This window comes from Myodes glareolus, chromosome 1, assembly GCF_982192425.1.
Source record: "Myodes glareolus chromosome 1, mMyoGla1.1, whole genome shotgun sequence".
Lineage (NCBI taxonomy): Eukaryota > Metazoa > Chordata > Mammalia > Rodentia > Cricetidae > Myodes > Myodes glareolus.
The window spans coordinates 27,952,209-27,968,313 of NC_142026.1; the positions used below are offsets into that span (position 1 = coordinate 27,952,209).

Below are 16,105 nucleotides of genomic sequence, written 5' to 3' on the forward strand. Positions count from 1 at the left end.
ATATTTCCTCTGCCCACTATTCTCTCTACAACATTGTGATTGACCCAGAGGACGTATTGGCTGTTTAAAGTTGTGGGGGTCCCAGATAGTTTACGTTTTTAGCTTTGGGTGGTTCATCTTCACCTGACTATTTTGGGAATGGACAAGATACTTTTTTTTGTCCCTGTTTTTGTTGTGTTTATTATTCACAAGGTTTGCTAATCTGGATTCATCTTCTGTTTGTTTTAAAGAGTTTATTTGGGGAGATTCAATATCTATTTTCTCCATCCTAGAGATACAAGAATCTTAATTCTTAATGAATAATACCCACAAAGTGAATATATTTTCTTGTAAAATGTTTTAGACATAGTTCAAATCTACACTATAACTAAATTGCCTGCACCTTCTATTTTAAGAGATTTATTGAAGTGTTGATTGTTGGCTTTCTTCATTTTAGTGACCCTATGGAAACGGAGGAGAAGACAGGCAGTGCACTGGTAGGAAAGACGCCGGATACAGTGAGTGGACTGCTCAAAGTATTCTTTTCTTCTTTTGGGGGGTGGGGGGTGGCAGCAGAGGGGACTGTCATTGTGTAGTCCCGGCTGAAACTGACGGTAATAGATTTGACTAGAGCTCAGCCTGACAAGTGTTGGGATTAATGGTGGTCGTTACCATGATCAGCACATTTTTAAAATACATGATATATATTTGCGTTTTTGAAAGTTTTTTTTGTGTTTTCTGTAAAAAGTAGTTTTAAAAATTCATCTAGAGTACCCAGGTTCAATTCCATCACCTACATTGTGGTTTACAACTGTATGTGATTCTAACTCTAAGGGACCCTATGCCCCCTTCTGGTCTTCATAGGCAGGCACCTGGCATGCGAGTGATGCACAACCAATCCATGAAGGCAAATACCTATACACATAAAATAAAAATAAATGGGGCTGGGGAGTTGGCTCAGCTGCTAAGAGCGCTACTGGCTGCTCTTCCAGAAGTCCTGAGTGCAATTCCTAGCAACTACATGGTGGCTCACAACCATCTGTATTAAGATCTGGTGCCCTCTTCTGGCATGCAGGCAGAACATTGTATAGATAATAAGTAAATCTTTAGAAAAAAATAAAAGTAAGCAAGTCTTTAAAAATAAATAAAAGTACCAGGCAGTGGTGGCACATGCCTTTAATCCCAGCACTTGGGAGGTAGAGGCAGGCCGATCTCTTGAGTTCAAGGCCAGCCTGGTCTACAGGTCCAAGACAGTTAGGGCTGCACAGAGAAACACTGTTTCAAAAATATAGATGGATGGATGGATGGAGAGAAGGAGGGAGGGAGGGATGGGTGGATGGATGGATGCTAGATAGACAGACAGACAGACAGAAGCTGCCATGGGGGCCTGGCCTGGGAGGTAGCCTAGCAGTTAGAAGTGCATGCTGCTCTTTCAGAGGACCTTAGCTGAGTTCCAGCACCCATGTTGGGAGGCTCACAACCACCTGTAGCTCTCATCTCTGCGTATCTGATGCTTTCTTCTGACTTCTGAGGCCACCTACACACACATAGCATACATTCACACAAACACAGACACATACAAATAATTAAAAATCATAAATCCTAGTTTAAAAAACTACCTTGGGATAAATTGCATTCTTCTTTTGAATTTGTAGTGTACCTATCTCAGTGGAATGTGATTAAAAAAGGAAATTGTGTTTCTTCCAAACATTGATAGTTGAATTTTCTAGATCTTATTAAAATATAAGGGAAGAAGGGTGTAGGAGGGTATGAGTTACATAAGTCTAAGTGTGTGTGTGTGTGTGTGTGTGTGTGTGTGTGTGTGCACGCACGCGCGCACACGCGCACGCATATGCGCGCACGCATGCACTTACATGTGTATTATTGCTTTCTGGTTTAAGGCTGATGAAATAAGATTGGCTTAGTGAATTTCACTAATATTTGGATTTTTGTTCTTTTTTGTTTTTGTAGAGTCCAGAGCCCAAGGACCAGACATTGAAAATGATTAAAATTTTAAGTGGTGAAATGGCTATTGAATTACACCTGCAGTTTCTCATACGAAATAACAACACAGACCTCATGATCCTGAAAAACACAAAGGTAGACATTGTCCATAGTGGAACATTCTTTAATACCTTGTTGAAGCCTTTGTTTTATTTTCTATAATCATGAAAATGTTAACTTTTTGTAAAAATAACAATGAATGTGACTAAACTCAGTGCAAAAACAGCTACTGAACATGTGTGAATAATGTGTCCCTGGATTCACTCCCCCGTACTAAAAAAGATCAGTGAGTGGGGAACACGCTTACTTTCTGGAGGGAAGGGAATTAACAAAGATTGAGTTCCTGTTTTTTGTGCTAGTCTCTTGTTGGGAAGTGTGGTGAGTTTTTTGTTTCATTCTTAAAACATTTCTGTCTTTATTGTATTCACATAACAGTTGAATATGATAGCATAATCAAGACTTTGCTGTTGCATTATTGAGATATTGATCCTACCAGATTTTAATTTTTGAATAGGTTCAAAAATTTTCTAAAGGGCTGCAGTGGTAGCTCAGTTGGTAAATGTTCAGTTGTTTTTCAAAACAAGGCATGAGGTCAGTCCCAGGAACCCAAAATATGGCAAATGTGATGGGGAGTCAGGTGAATCCGTTGAACTCCAGAGAAGCCCCATCTCAAAAAGCAAGATGGTTAGCGCCTGAGGAGTGACGCCTGAGGTGATACACGTGCTCCCACGTGAACACTCACATATGTGCATACATGGTGTTTTCAAGGCCAGTAGTTCATCTGTATTGCTGTGCCCACTGCTCTCTTTACAATGTGCTAAATAAACTTTTCTTTCTTGGGAGTAAAAAGTTTTCATGTTAAAAGATAAATAGCATTAAAAAAAATCTTTTCTCTTACTCAGTATCCCTTCCCAGAGACATTTGTTCTTTTCTTACAGCCATGTACTGTTCAGTGGCTAAACAGTGTTTTATTTAATCATTTATAAGGTGCCTTTTGAAACCTTAGATTCATGTTTACAAATGGCAAAAGGTTACAGACTCACATAATTTGTAAGTAGGTTAGGGTTTAGTGATTGCCTGAAGTGTGAAAAGCCTTGGGTTCTATCCCCAGCACTATAACTATGTTTCTACATCGATGTATTTATAATTTGGTGACTGCCAGAGGTGGCGGCCAGAAAAGTTAAATAGCATTGCTACTCAAGTTATCCCAGTACCTTGGAGCCCTTAGGCAAGATGCTAAAGAGAAACAGAAATTTGAGTAGTTAACTGAATAGGTAAGCTATTCAGGAGAAGAGTAGGAAATCTGTAATTCACACATTAAATCTGTGATTTAAAAAAAAAATTGTGTTTGAGCCAGGTGTTGTAATATGGCCTAGAATTGATAGACTTAAGAGGAGAAAGCAGAAATCTCAGGAGTTCAAGCAAGTTCAGGCCTGCTTGGACTATTTGAAACCCTGTCCCATAAAACAAACAAAAATCTGATCATGACCTTAAGTTCATAATAATAATACCACAAATAATACTATTTGATTGTCTTGTTTTTCCAGACTAGCTATGTAATCCTTATATAAAGAAATATCTCCAGATTAATTTTTTTCTTTTGTTTTTGTTTCTTTTGTTTTTCGAGACAGGGTTTCTCTGTAGCTTTGGAGCCTGTCCTGGAACTCACTCTGTAGACCAGGCTGAGCTTGAACTCACAGAGTTCTGCCTGTCTCCGCCTCCCGAGTGCTGGGACACTGCCCAGCTCCCAGAATCATATTTTAAAATCCCATCTCAATTGTTTTCCAATTTCACTGCAAAATACGGCTTCTGAATGTGTGTGAGCTTATGTATGTATAAATATTTTGCCAGTGATAAAGAAGTGTGTACTTGTTTTTGTAGGATGCAGTTCGAAATTCTGTATGTCATACAGCAACTGTAATAGCAAACTCATTCATGCACTGTGGTACTACCAGTGACCAGTTTCTTAGGTAAATATGCCTGGAGAATTCCATTGTGGTGGATTTTTTTTTTAAATAAGTTATCTGTATTCCTGTGTCTGGGGGTAGGGTAGGTATGTACAGTTGTGTTTGGAGGCCAGAGGAGGGTGTCAAATCCCCTGGAGCTGAAGTTACAGGAGGTTGTGAGCCATTGACTTGGGTGCTGGGAACTGAACTTGGGTTCTCTTGAAAGAATAGTACGTACTCTTAACCACTAACCTGTCTCTCCAGCCCACCAAGTGGTTTGTAACTGAGATTACAATGATAGCACTTCTTACTATACTCTCAGTAGTCTTGAATCTTAAGTATGTTTGCTTGTTACAAATATTGTTTGTTTTACATTTACTTATTTAAAAATAAATTTATTTTATTAGTTGCTATGGTAACTTGAAGGAAAAATTGATATAAATTATTTATAGATATATGATTTTCCTTTTCAAAGTAAATTATATATCATCCATTTTAAGAATCTTCAGAGCTGGGCATTGATGGTGCATGCCTTTAATCACAGCACTGGGGAGGTAGAGGCAGGAGAATCTCTATGAGTTACAGGACAACCAGGGCTCTGCAGAGAAGCCTGTCTCAAAAAATAAGCAAGCAAAAAAGCTTCAGAATATTAACACATATATGTAATAACAGTATTTGGGAGGCTGAGGCAGGAGGATCACTGGTTGAAGACCAGTCTGGGCTACAATGCTAGACTCTTTCTCAAAAAGGGAACAACTTACTTAGGACAGTTAGTATTAATAATGCTCGGGTTGCTTTTTTTTCTTACAGAGATAACTTGGAATGGTTGGCCAGAGCCACTAACTGGGCCAAATTTACTGCAACTGCCAGCTTGGGTGTAATACATAAGGTAACATATCTTATTCATTGTGACTAACTATCAGAGAAGAAGCCATTTTTCCGGGGCTAAGAAGAGTAAATTTATTGTAATTCATCAACAGGTATATGTTGTCAGCTTAGCTCAGTCCTCAGACAGGGAAAGATACAGTAAAGAAGGCACTAAAATAAGTGTATTCTAACAGAAATCCTTTTCCTGGGATGACTAATCTATTTTGCAACTGTTTGTTTTAGTTTAGGATTTCTGTTGCTGAGACTCTATGGCCACTGCAACTGATATAAAGAAAACCATTTACTGGGATGATTTATAGTTTAGTCCATTATCATCATGGTGGGACATGGTGGCATGCAGGCAGACATGGTGCTGGAGAAGGAGCTGAAAGTCCTACATCTTGATCCATAGGCAATAGAGAGTGGACTGAACTAGGCGTAGGAAACCTCAGAGCCTGTCTCCACAGTGACACACTTGCTCCAACAAGGCCACACCACCTAATAGTGCCCCTCCCTATTAGCTATGGTGGCCAATTACATTCAAACTACCACACAGTTCAGTTGAAATGTTGTGTAGTCTAAGTTAATCTGAACAAACATTATAAAACAAAGTAAAAAGTAGATCTAGCCACCATGTTTTTAAAGCAAGGTGTACCTAGTTCTCTTAAAGACTCATATTTGAATAATGGAGTTGTTTGGATGAGAGCATGTTCTGTTACCTGCATCAGCAAAGAGACATTCTGTGGAGAAGATGGTGCATCTGTGTTCCTCTACCTTTTTCTTACCTCTTGTGACAGGGCCATGAGAAGGAAGCATTACAGTTAATGGCAACATACCTTCCCAAGGATACTTCTCCAGGATCAGCCTATCAGGAAGGTGGAGGTCTCTATGCATTGGGTCTCATTCATGCCAATCATGGTGGAGACATAATTGACTATCTCCTTAATCAGCTTAAGAATGCCAGCAATGATGTAAGTATTGGAATGAGAAACCAAATTTCCATTATTTGAGAATCTAGGACAGTAGTTCTCAACACAGGGGTCATGTATCAGATATTCTGCATACTAGATATTTACATTACAATTCATAATAGTAGCAAAATTGCAGTAGCAATAAAATAGTTTTGTGCTTAGAGGTCCTCACAACATGAGGAACTGTGTTAATGGGTCGCAGCATTAGGAAGGTTGAGAACCATTAATCAGTTATATTAATCAGCTTAGTATTTTAGTGGATAGTATAGCTGGTTTTTTTTCTTTTCTTTTTTTACTCTTTGGGGGCACACCACCTAGCTCCCAAATAATCACATGGAGATTTATACTTACTTACATATGCCCAACCTTGTCTTGACTTATTTCTAGCCAGCTTTTCTTAAATTCAGCTAATCCTGTTTACCTTTTGCCTCTGGGCTTTCACCCTTTTCTATTTCTATGTACCTTTTCTTTTCTTTGTTGTGTAATATATTACTCTTTTGGTTCTTTGAGGGGGGTCCACCACCCACCTCCCAAATAAATCACACACACACACAGTAGCTTATTATTACTTAAGAATGCCCAGCCTTAGTTTGGCTTGTTTCTAACCAGCTTTCCTTAACTTAAATTATCCTAACTACTTTTGCCTCTGGGCTTTTTCTTTTCTTAGTTCTGTATATTTTTCTTTCATTCTTACTCTGTGGCTGCCTGGATAGCTGGGTGGTTGGCCCCTGACATCCTCCTCTCCTTGTTCTCTCATTGCCTCTTCCTTGGCTCTCCTTCTATTTATACTCCCTGCCTTCCAGTCCCACCTATCCTTTCTCCTGCCTTGCTATTATTCATTCAGCTCTTTATTAGGACTCTCAGCCTGTTTTAAACAGGCAACGAATCACAACTTCACAGTTAATCAAATGCAGCATAAACAAAAGTCACATACCTTAAAATAATATTTCCTAGCTGGGCAGAGGTCTCAGCACTTGGGAGGCCGAGGCAGGCGAACCTCTGTGAGTTCGAGGCTAGCCTGGGCTAGTTCCAGGACAGGCTCCAAAGCTTCAGAGAAACTCTGTCTCAAAAAACTAAAAAAAATAATAATAATATTTCCTAACATTCTTTCTTATTCTGTGCCTGACTGGGTGGCTGGCCCTCTCCTCCTTTTCTTGCTTCTCAGTCTTCTCTTCCTCATTTCTCCTCCTATTTATTCTCTTTGCCTGCCAGCCTCTCCTATCCTTTCTCCTGCCTAGCTATTTACCATCAGTTCTCTTTTTGTTTTTTTCAGACTGCCTCCCAAGTGCTGGGATTAAAGGTGTGCACCACCACCACCCAGCCCTTACCATCAGGTGTTTAGTCAGGCAAAGTTAACACAGCTTCACAGAATTAAACAAATGCAACATAAAAGAATGAAACACATTTTAGCATCGTTAAATATTAAACAGCATTAACAAAACGAATGTAACACATCTTAAAATAATATTTCACAACAGGAAAGATTTCTTAGGTCTTGGTAATACCAAAAAGAGTACTTTCCGTAGTAATTTGGTGAGGGGAGGTTATGTTGATACTGCTTTTTGGGGTGGAAGGTTCCGTTTTCTTGTGATAGAGTCTTGCTTTTTAGCCCAGGTAGACTCCAACTCAGGCCTTCTCCTTCCTCAGCGTTCTGAGTGTCAAAATTACAGAAATGAATCATCACACTTACTTTTTTTCCTTTCTTCTTTTTTTAGAGCTAAGTTCCTTTTCTTTTTCTGGAAGTTAAAATTGTGCTTTTATGTCCTTTAAGAACAGGTGACATAAGACATACTTAGTTCTGAGTGTCCCTAAAGCACACTGTTGTCTCACTTGTGCTCTTGGGATGTTATTACTGTATTGATCCTACTGCTCACTTGTTTTAACCTTGTCGTTTTAAAGGAAATGCAGGGCTTCCAAAGTAGCATATGCTCTGAGAGGTCAGAATTATTGTTTATTTTAATCATAAATAAGTTTTTTCAATGTTACTTTTTTTAAAAAAATTATTAAGTAGTTATTTTAAATGACTCTGAAATGAGATGTTAGACTTTAGCTTTCAGGTTCAAGTGGATTTTTAGAAAGTTATTAGGATAATGGTTAAATGAACCAGAACACCTTAGCCTCAAACGTCTGTGGAAAAAAATGAACCAAGAAGATGGTGTGTCTTGATTAACACTCCATGTATATATGCACATCTTTACCTCACTTTCAGGTAGTTTATGGATAGACAGACAGACACACACACAACAACAACAACAAAACGCTAGTAATAGAGACCTCTTCTGAATGAAGCAAAAGTTTGTAATCAGAAGTATCTTACATAATTAATGAGAATATTGATGAACCAGCTTTTTCCTAAAAGCTGAGTAACTCTGGGTGATGCATTACACATAGATAGGAACTAATGGCGTTATGTCTTCAGGGAACCTGTTGTCAAGATGAACAAACTTGAAACATTTTTGTCCTTGAATTTCTTTAGTTGAAAACATTAAAATTCTAGAGGTGGAATGTCTATTGCCCTGGCTTCAGCAGCACCCACATGTCAGTTAGGACAGGGTGTGATTTACCAAGGTCAGTCAGTGGGGAAGGAATGTTCCCAAAGAGTGCTGGAGTGCTGCTGTCAGTGAGCACAAACTGTATATTGCAGTAAACAACCTGCAAAGCCTTTTTCAGATGAAGATGAGCTTTGTGCTCTACCCCATCTCCCTGCTTGACAAATGTATTCAGTAGGTGCTTTCTCCTCAGTCCTTAGCATCTGCTGTGCTGCCTCCTTCTCCAGAGGCCACAAACATCAGCAGATTTCACCTGCCCGCCTCCTGTTCTTTCACGTACTTGCCTCTAGTATTGTTCAGTCTTTCTCATGTAAATTTATGGAGGTACTATTATTTCTTTCTCTCATGCACTTCTCTAGTCACTGTGTGCACCAGCAGACATCATAACTAAAATTGCTGAAGTTACCATGGAACTCCTGATTCTCTGATCTTTCTTACTGAGCCATCCTCTGTATGTTTCCTGTCAAAATATTTTTTGACTATTGAGAAGTAGAAGGATCAAACAATTCAAGATCATCCTTAGCTACTCTGAGTTTGAAACTAGCCTAGGTTATCGCGCATGTGTACTTTAGAATTTAAGTTTGGATTTTAAGTAATGTGTTCTAGATTATTGGAACCAATGCTTTTTGCCCTAGATTGTTAGACATGGAGGCAGCCTGGGCCTTGGTTTGGCTGCAATGGGAACTGCTCGTCAAGATGTGTATGATTTGCTGAAAACAAACCTTTATCAGGATGACGCTGTGACAGGTAAACATTGGTTACTGATGCAACAGTCTTCATGATTAATAGAATTGTGATTTTTGTTTTGTCTTTTATAGTCTTTAAAAAACTGAAGATGAGGAAATTCTAGGTTTTTGTTTTTGGGGTTTTTTGTTTTTGGTTTTTGGGTTTTGTTGTTGTTGTTGTTTGTTTTGCAGTTGGCATTGCATTGGACAGGATGGAGAAGGCTAGTGTTGTCCTAAAAATTTAGTGGGTTTCTCTTGCTGAAGAAGGAGCAGATTTTGCTCCTTTAAGCAGGTTTATCTTATTTTTTTTTTCTGACATAGACTTTCTAAAGGGGCGTATGCAGAGTGCTCTGACAGAAGTAACTTGTGCAAATAGAAAGTTTTTAAAGAGAGCTATTTGTGTCCTGAGAATATTCTATGGTGTTTGGTGGTAATGTTTTAAAACAAACAAAAAAAGTTGCCATGATATCTCTTGACTTTATTACAAGATTTGATGCTGCATTTAAAAGGAAAAATAGCTGTAAAAGATGTCTCCCTTTTTAAAAAATTGCTGTTGGAGAGAGATGACTCAGCAGTTAAGAGCTCATATTGATCTTACAGAGGTCCTAAGTTCAGTTTTGAGCACCCACATCAGGCACTCACAACTGCCTGTAATACCAGCTTTGGGGGATACAACACCCTCTGACCTTCTCAGACATGTGCATATATGTACAAACACACATACATACAAATAAACAGATAATAATAAAAAGTTGGGTTTATTTTTTAAGGTGGCAAGGGCTGGGGACATAACTCAGTAGTTAAAAGCACTTGTCACTTTTACCGAAGGCCTAGGTTTGGTTCCCAGCACCCACATGGTATCTTAGGACTGCTCATAACTCCAGTTCTAGGAATTTTAATATCATCTTTAAATTAGGCACCAGGCAGTATGTGGTTGTACATATATACATCCAGGCAGAACTTGCATAAATTAAACCTCAAGATTTTTTTAGTTCCTATCAGGAGGTTAGGCTAATGGTTGTTTTGATAATTGGTGCAAATAGGTGCTTCTTTCAGTTGGATATGGTTTTTGGCTCTATAAACATTACTGTTGCTCGTTATTTTACTTCTTATTCCAGGGGAGGCAGCTGGCCTGGCCTTAGGTTTGGTTATGTTAGGTTCTAAAAATGCCCAGGCTATTGAGGATATGGTTGGCTATGCTCAAGAAACTCAGCATGAGAAGATTCTGCGTGGTCTAGCAGTTGGCATTGCATTAGTGATGTATGGAAGGATGGAAGAGGCTGATGCTCTCATTGAATCTCTCTGTCGTGATAAGGTGAGATCCTATTTGTTTTCTCCCCTGCGTTCTTATTCTATGACCTTTTTGTATGCTTTAATAGTCCTCCCCACATCCTAAGACAGGCTTATTGTTTTATTTTTTGAGAGAGGTTTTCTCTGTGTAACAGACATGGCTGGCCTGGAACTCACTTTATAGACCATGCTGGCCTTGAACTCACAAGGATTCATCTGTCTCTGTTTCCCAGTTGCTGGGATTAAAGGCATGCACCAGTACGAGACAGGGTTTCTTTGTATAGCCCTGGCTGTCTTGAAACTAGCTCTATAGACTCACAGAGATCCACCTGTCTCTGTTTCCTGTGTACTGGGATTAAAGACATGCACTTCCACTGCCTGGCTTAATAGTCCTTTAATAAGATATAATGTTTATTATTTTTTCATCAGAAAACTGGCATTCTCTATACTTACTTGAGTAAATCTGTTGGATTCCACATTTCTTCCACGCAGTGCTCCATGCTCAAGAATAAGAAAAAAACAAATTAGAATATGGTGATAGTACATGCCTTTAATGCTAACACTAGGGAGGCAAAGGTAGTTCAAGGCCATTTTGGTCTACAGAGTAAGATACAGGACAACCAGAGCTATACAGAGACACCCTATCTTGAAAAAAACAACAACAAAAAAAATACACCAATTCTTCTTTTATTGGGGGCTTATTTTCCCCATTCACTTTGCAAACTACCAATCACAAATGAATAGTTTTAAGGTTACATTAAACAAATCTGCCTGGGGTCTGTGCTACTAAATCTGGGGTGTTTGTTTTCAGAGGGGAATTCACTGCATTGCCCAGGTTGTCCTGCAATATAGCTGGGCACAAACCTACCATCTGAGCCTCCCAGGTAGTTGGGACTACAGGCTTGCTTCACAATGCCCACCAACAGCCACTCTTGGAAGTAAGTTGAGGATTAATTGGAATTATTCTTTCTCAGGACCCAATTCTTCGAAGGTCTGGAATGTATACTGTAGCCATGGCTTACTGTGGCTCTGGTAACAACAAAGCTATTCGACGCTTGCTGCATGTTGCTGTAAGTACTCTGATTTTTTAGGGGTAAAGTGGAAGGAAAAGCTTGCAGGTGGACAGTAGAGGTTTAGGCTATCTATGCCATATTATCATGTATATGATCATCATCAGTGGTCTCAAGTTTAGATTCTCATTTATTGGACATAGTAATCCATAATTCAGCAGTAGATTTTCAGAATAGAATAGTACTGTTAGCATGAATCGTCCTCAAAGGCAGTCAAATATATTTTCTGAAACTCTACCCCAAGGAGCATTCTCATTTGTAAGAGACAAGATCATGAGACTATGTAATCATCCTAAAATAGGCTGATTTAAAGACTGTCAAGAAACCATTTTTTATAGCCAATGAAATTAGCTTTGGGTACCACTAACTGGGAACATGCTCTGTTTCAAGAGATCTCCTGCACAGTACATCTGATGCCTATCCTTGCCAACAGCCTTTTCCTCAGTCTTCTCAATCTAGATTGTAGTTCATTAAGAATAATGTTGCCAGCTCAAATAGTTTTCATTCCACATTTAACTTCATGGATTTCTACCATCTTGACAATGGGAAAGGGAAAAACAGCATCACTTGCAGTGCAGAGAGGATATTTATCTCTATTAAGATATACTCTTGTCCTACTTTATTAGCATTTGTGCTTGATTATTCTCTTTTTGTTTAGTGGTGGTGGTGGTTGCTATTGTTGTTTGAGACAGGGTTTCATTGTGTAGCCCTGGCTGTCCTGGAATTCACTCTATAGACCAGGCTGGCCTCAAATTCAGAGATCCACCTGTGTCTGCCTCCTGAGTGCTGGGATTAAAGTCATATGCCACCACCATTTGGCAAATTCTTGTCCTAATTGAGGTTCTATTGCTGTAAAGAGACCATGACCACAGCAACTCGAAAACATTTAGGGTTTGTTTAGAGTTCCATTGTCATCATGGTGGTATACAAGCAGACATAGTGTTAGAGAAGTAGTTGAGAGTCCTGTTCTGTGGACAGCAAGAAGAGAGTGTGACACTGGTCCTGGCTTGGGCTTCTGAAACCTCAAAGCCCACCTCCAGTGACATACTTCCTCCAACAAGACCACACTTCCCAATAGTGCCACTCCCTATGAGCCCTTTGGGGGCCATTTTCATTCAGACCACCATAGTCAGCATAGTGTGCATTATATTGTAAACATTTGTATTTTGCTGGATTTTTGTTGTAAAAAGGACTGCTTGTTTGTTTCCTGGCCACCCAGGCTCCCATAAAAATCACACAAAAACTGTATTATTTAAATCACTGCTTGGCCCATTAGCTCTAGCTTCTTATTGGCTAACTCTTACATTTTAATTTAAGCCATTTCTAGTTCTTAGGCCTCTTCTCAAACAAAGGATTCACCACCTTCTTAGCCTCCTGCTTCTTCATGACGGCAGGGAGCCGGGGCCACCTTCTTCCCCTTGGCCTTCTTTCCCTTGGGCATCTTGCCGGGCTGGAGGAGAGAGCTAGGAAAGACTTTTTAAAAACTACGTGAGCTAGTGCCAGGACAGGCTCTAAAACTATAGTGAAACCTTGTCTCGAAAAACCAAAAAAAACAAAACAAAACAAAAAAACCAAAAAAAACTACATGTGTTATTATTTTTTAAATTTATTTACTGTATATATTTGAGGTATATGTTTTTATATACTTAGTTAAAACTTATCAAAAATATTATTAAGGCCTAATTTACATTTGAGTGATGGCGTTTATATCAATGTATTAATGGAATGTGTATTATAATGTGTGTTACAATCATCTTAAATTTTCCCCCTAGGTAAGTGATGTTAATGATGATGTCAGGAGAGCAGCAGTAGAATCACTTGGCTTCATTTTATTCAGGTAATAATTTTTAGCTTCAGATTCTGTTTGTATTCTATTTCTTATGTAAAAGTTTAAATACCTAAACATATCAAAGTTCAGAGGGATGCCAGTAAGGTTGCTTCTGTGTGTCTGAAAGAAAAACATTGTGGATTTGAGAATTAAAACAACATTTTTCTGTTCAGTTTTCTGTAATACCTGCTTTTTAAATTTTTTTGGCTCTTACTAGCTCATACAATGTGCTAAATCCCAGTTTCAGCAGCAGGTGTCACCTGTGAGCCATCTTTTGTTAGTAAACTCCTTTCACACCATGATAGTCAGGTGGCGCTAGTGAGTCAAATGATGTGTGTGCATGTTCTGTGTTACCCAGGCTGGTCCTGAACTTGGGCTCAAGAGGTTTTCCTGCCTCTGTTTCCTAAGTAGCAGAGGTTACAGGTGTATGCCCTGTGTGTGGCTTATTGACCTCAATGAGTTGTCTTCCAGAATACCTTCTTGAAGAGATAGGGGCTAGGAATTGTTGAGTATCTTGCTTAAAACATTTTTATAGATGAAGAAAATTGAATGTGGTCAATTAGTTTAGGGAACAAGAGTTTAGAAGTAAGTTCTTTAAATTTCACTTCAATGCATTTTTTTCCAAATATGAATTTTTAAAGGTGAAAGGAACTTAGAAATCAGTAAATACTCTTTTTAAATGTTTTTATTACTTTTACTTACTTGTATATGTATGTCTGTGGGCAATGTGTGTACCACCATGCACTTGTTGAAAGTAAAAGGAAAAATGTAAGAGTCAATTCTCTTGTACCACATGGGTCCCAGAGATCAAACTAAAGTCATCAGGCTTGGCAGCAAAGTGCATTTCCCTACTAAGCCATCTTGTTGGCCCATATTAAATACATATTTTTTTTTTACACTGAGACTATTAAATTTCACAAAGTTTGCATTGTGGAGCTAAATGATGAACCTTAGATTCCAAATAGTCTCATGATAAATCTAGCTTTCTCTCCCTGTGCTTTTGCCAGAGCTCTGTCTTCCTTGAAAAGGTGCTAATAGAATATTGTTCTTAGTTTCCTGGTTGCATTTAATATTTGAGAAGTGTCTGTCTTGTTGTCTAAAATTCTTATGTTTCCTCATGTGACATCATTTACTTTCAAGTATTGTGCTCTAATTTTTTTTCCTTATGTGTTTTACCTGCATGTATATATGTGCATCACATGTGTGTAGAAACCACAGAGGTCAGAACCGGGTATCAGATCTACTTAGGGTTGTGAGCCACTGATGTGGGATCTGAGAGTGAATCCTAAGTCCTTCTGCAAAAGCATCACATGTTCTCAACTGCTGAGCCATCTCTCCAGAGCTCACTGTTTTGTCTTTCCCTTTCCTCTGATAGTCAGGGTTTGGTTTTTGAACCAGGTTCTTGTTCCGGGCTGGCTTCCAACTCATAATCATCCTGCTAGGATTACAGGTGTGTACCATCATCTCTGATCTCTTAAAATAACCTTTCAGTCATTTAGCTTATACCTTGATTTATAAAAACAAAAACAAACTCTTTAGATATGTTAATTAGACATAAATATCAAAAACATTTATTCTTCCTCAATTGAAATGAAATTATCTTTGTGTATAATTCTCATCTGTATTATTCCCTTTCTTCACAAGATGACCGTGCAGTTATACTATTTTCAGTCTTTCTCCAGATTTAGAAACTGTTATTCGCTTATAATGATTATGATGATCAGTGGCAAAGTAAACCTGGGGGTTGATCTCAGTGGTAGGGCAATTTTCTGTCATCTGTAAGACCCTGAATTTGATCCATAGCGCTGTATGAAAAGACAAAAATCCAAAACCAAATAAGCAAAATGTAGGTTTTAAAAAGTTGATAGATATCATGGTTGTATATGCCTGTAATCCCATCTTCAGGAAGATCATAAGTTTAAGACTAACCTTGGCTACATATACTGAGACTTGCCTTTTTAAAAAAAAAAAAAGTCATAAAATAGAAATTTCAATTAAATAGCAGTAAAATTTTGAAACTATGTTGTTCCTTTTCACAAGTAGTTGATAATAATGTTATATTTTAATCAATAGACTATCTGGAAATGCTAGAATCATCTCACTAGCTATAGATAAAGTCAAAGATTCTTTAAGAAATAGCTGAAGCTAGTTTATAGATTCTGTTATTGCTTTTGTAGGTGTGCAGTAATGGAAATCTGCAAACAGTATAGAGCATGTTGGGCAGTGCTTGGTAGTATTACAGTTAGAGTTCAGAGTTTCTGAAACACCTGTGTGTGCTTCTGGGTGTATAAAATGTACAGCTTAGAGTATTATCAGTGTGATGCCTGACAGTAGCCACCTTAGGTTAGGGGGGTGGCTTTGCAGTAAGACACTTGTCTTGGCTTTCATGAGTCCCTGACTTTAATCTATAGCATCAGGAAGGGGAAGGAAATAATCTGTTTGCTGTGACAAGAATATAAATCTTAACATATGACAGACTCATCAGATTATAACCTCAAACCAAAACAGGATGATTTTTTTCTCTGTGTCTGGCTTTTGTTTTTTTTAATCTATTTTGGGGGTTGGGAAGTATAAATTATTTTGGTTTTTGTTGTTATTTGTTTGTTTTTTAACTAAACTATTACATCTGTATCCTGTTTTTAAAAAGTATTAAAACCACTAGGGGAAAGTGCATAGTGCTCTCATGATAAATTAATTAAAATTTGAGATATACTTTGCCTGGCAGATGATTCAGAGCCCATACATATATGTATATATTGGGGTCTGTACATCCATGTTCTGGAAAAGATTCTTCCTCTAGAGATGTGTTTGATTTACTTACACTGAGATTATCCATCCATCCCACACATTTTATAAGGTAATTATCCTAAACTCAA

The 16,105-nt window shown here is 38.3% G+C and overlaps 1 protein-coding gene across 1 annotated transcript in view; it reads left to right on the forward strand.

Annotated features, from left to right (window-relative positions):
- Positions 1-16,105, forward strand: part of Psmd1 (proteasome 26S subunit, non-ATPase 1) — a 76,215-nt gene that overhangs the window by 18,421 nt on the left and 41,689 nt on the right. The window contains exons 8-16 of the mRNA XM_048428988.3: positions 437-497; positions 1,951-2,079; positions 3,865-3,953; positions 4,740-4,818; positions 5,594-5,767; positions 8,952-9,063; positions 10,160-10,356; positions 11,306-11,401; positions 13,174-13,238. Coding sequence (XP_048284945.1) covers positions 437-497; positions 1,951-2,079; positions 3,865-3,953; positions 4,740-4,818; positions 5,594-5,767; positions 8,952-9,063; positions 10,160-10,356; positions 11,306-11,401; positions 13,174-13,238 — 1,002 coding nt within the window. The remainder of the gene's footprint in view (positions 1-436; positions 498-1,950; positions 2,080-3,864; positions 3,954-4,739; positions 4,819-5,593; positions 5,768-8,951; positions 9,064-10,159; positions 10,357-11,305; positions 11,402-13,173; positions 13,239-16,105) is intronic.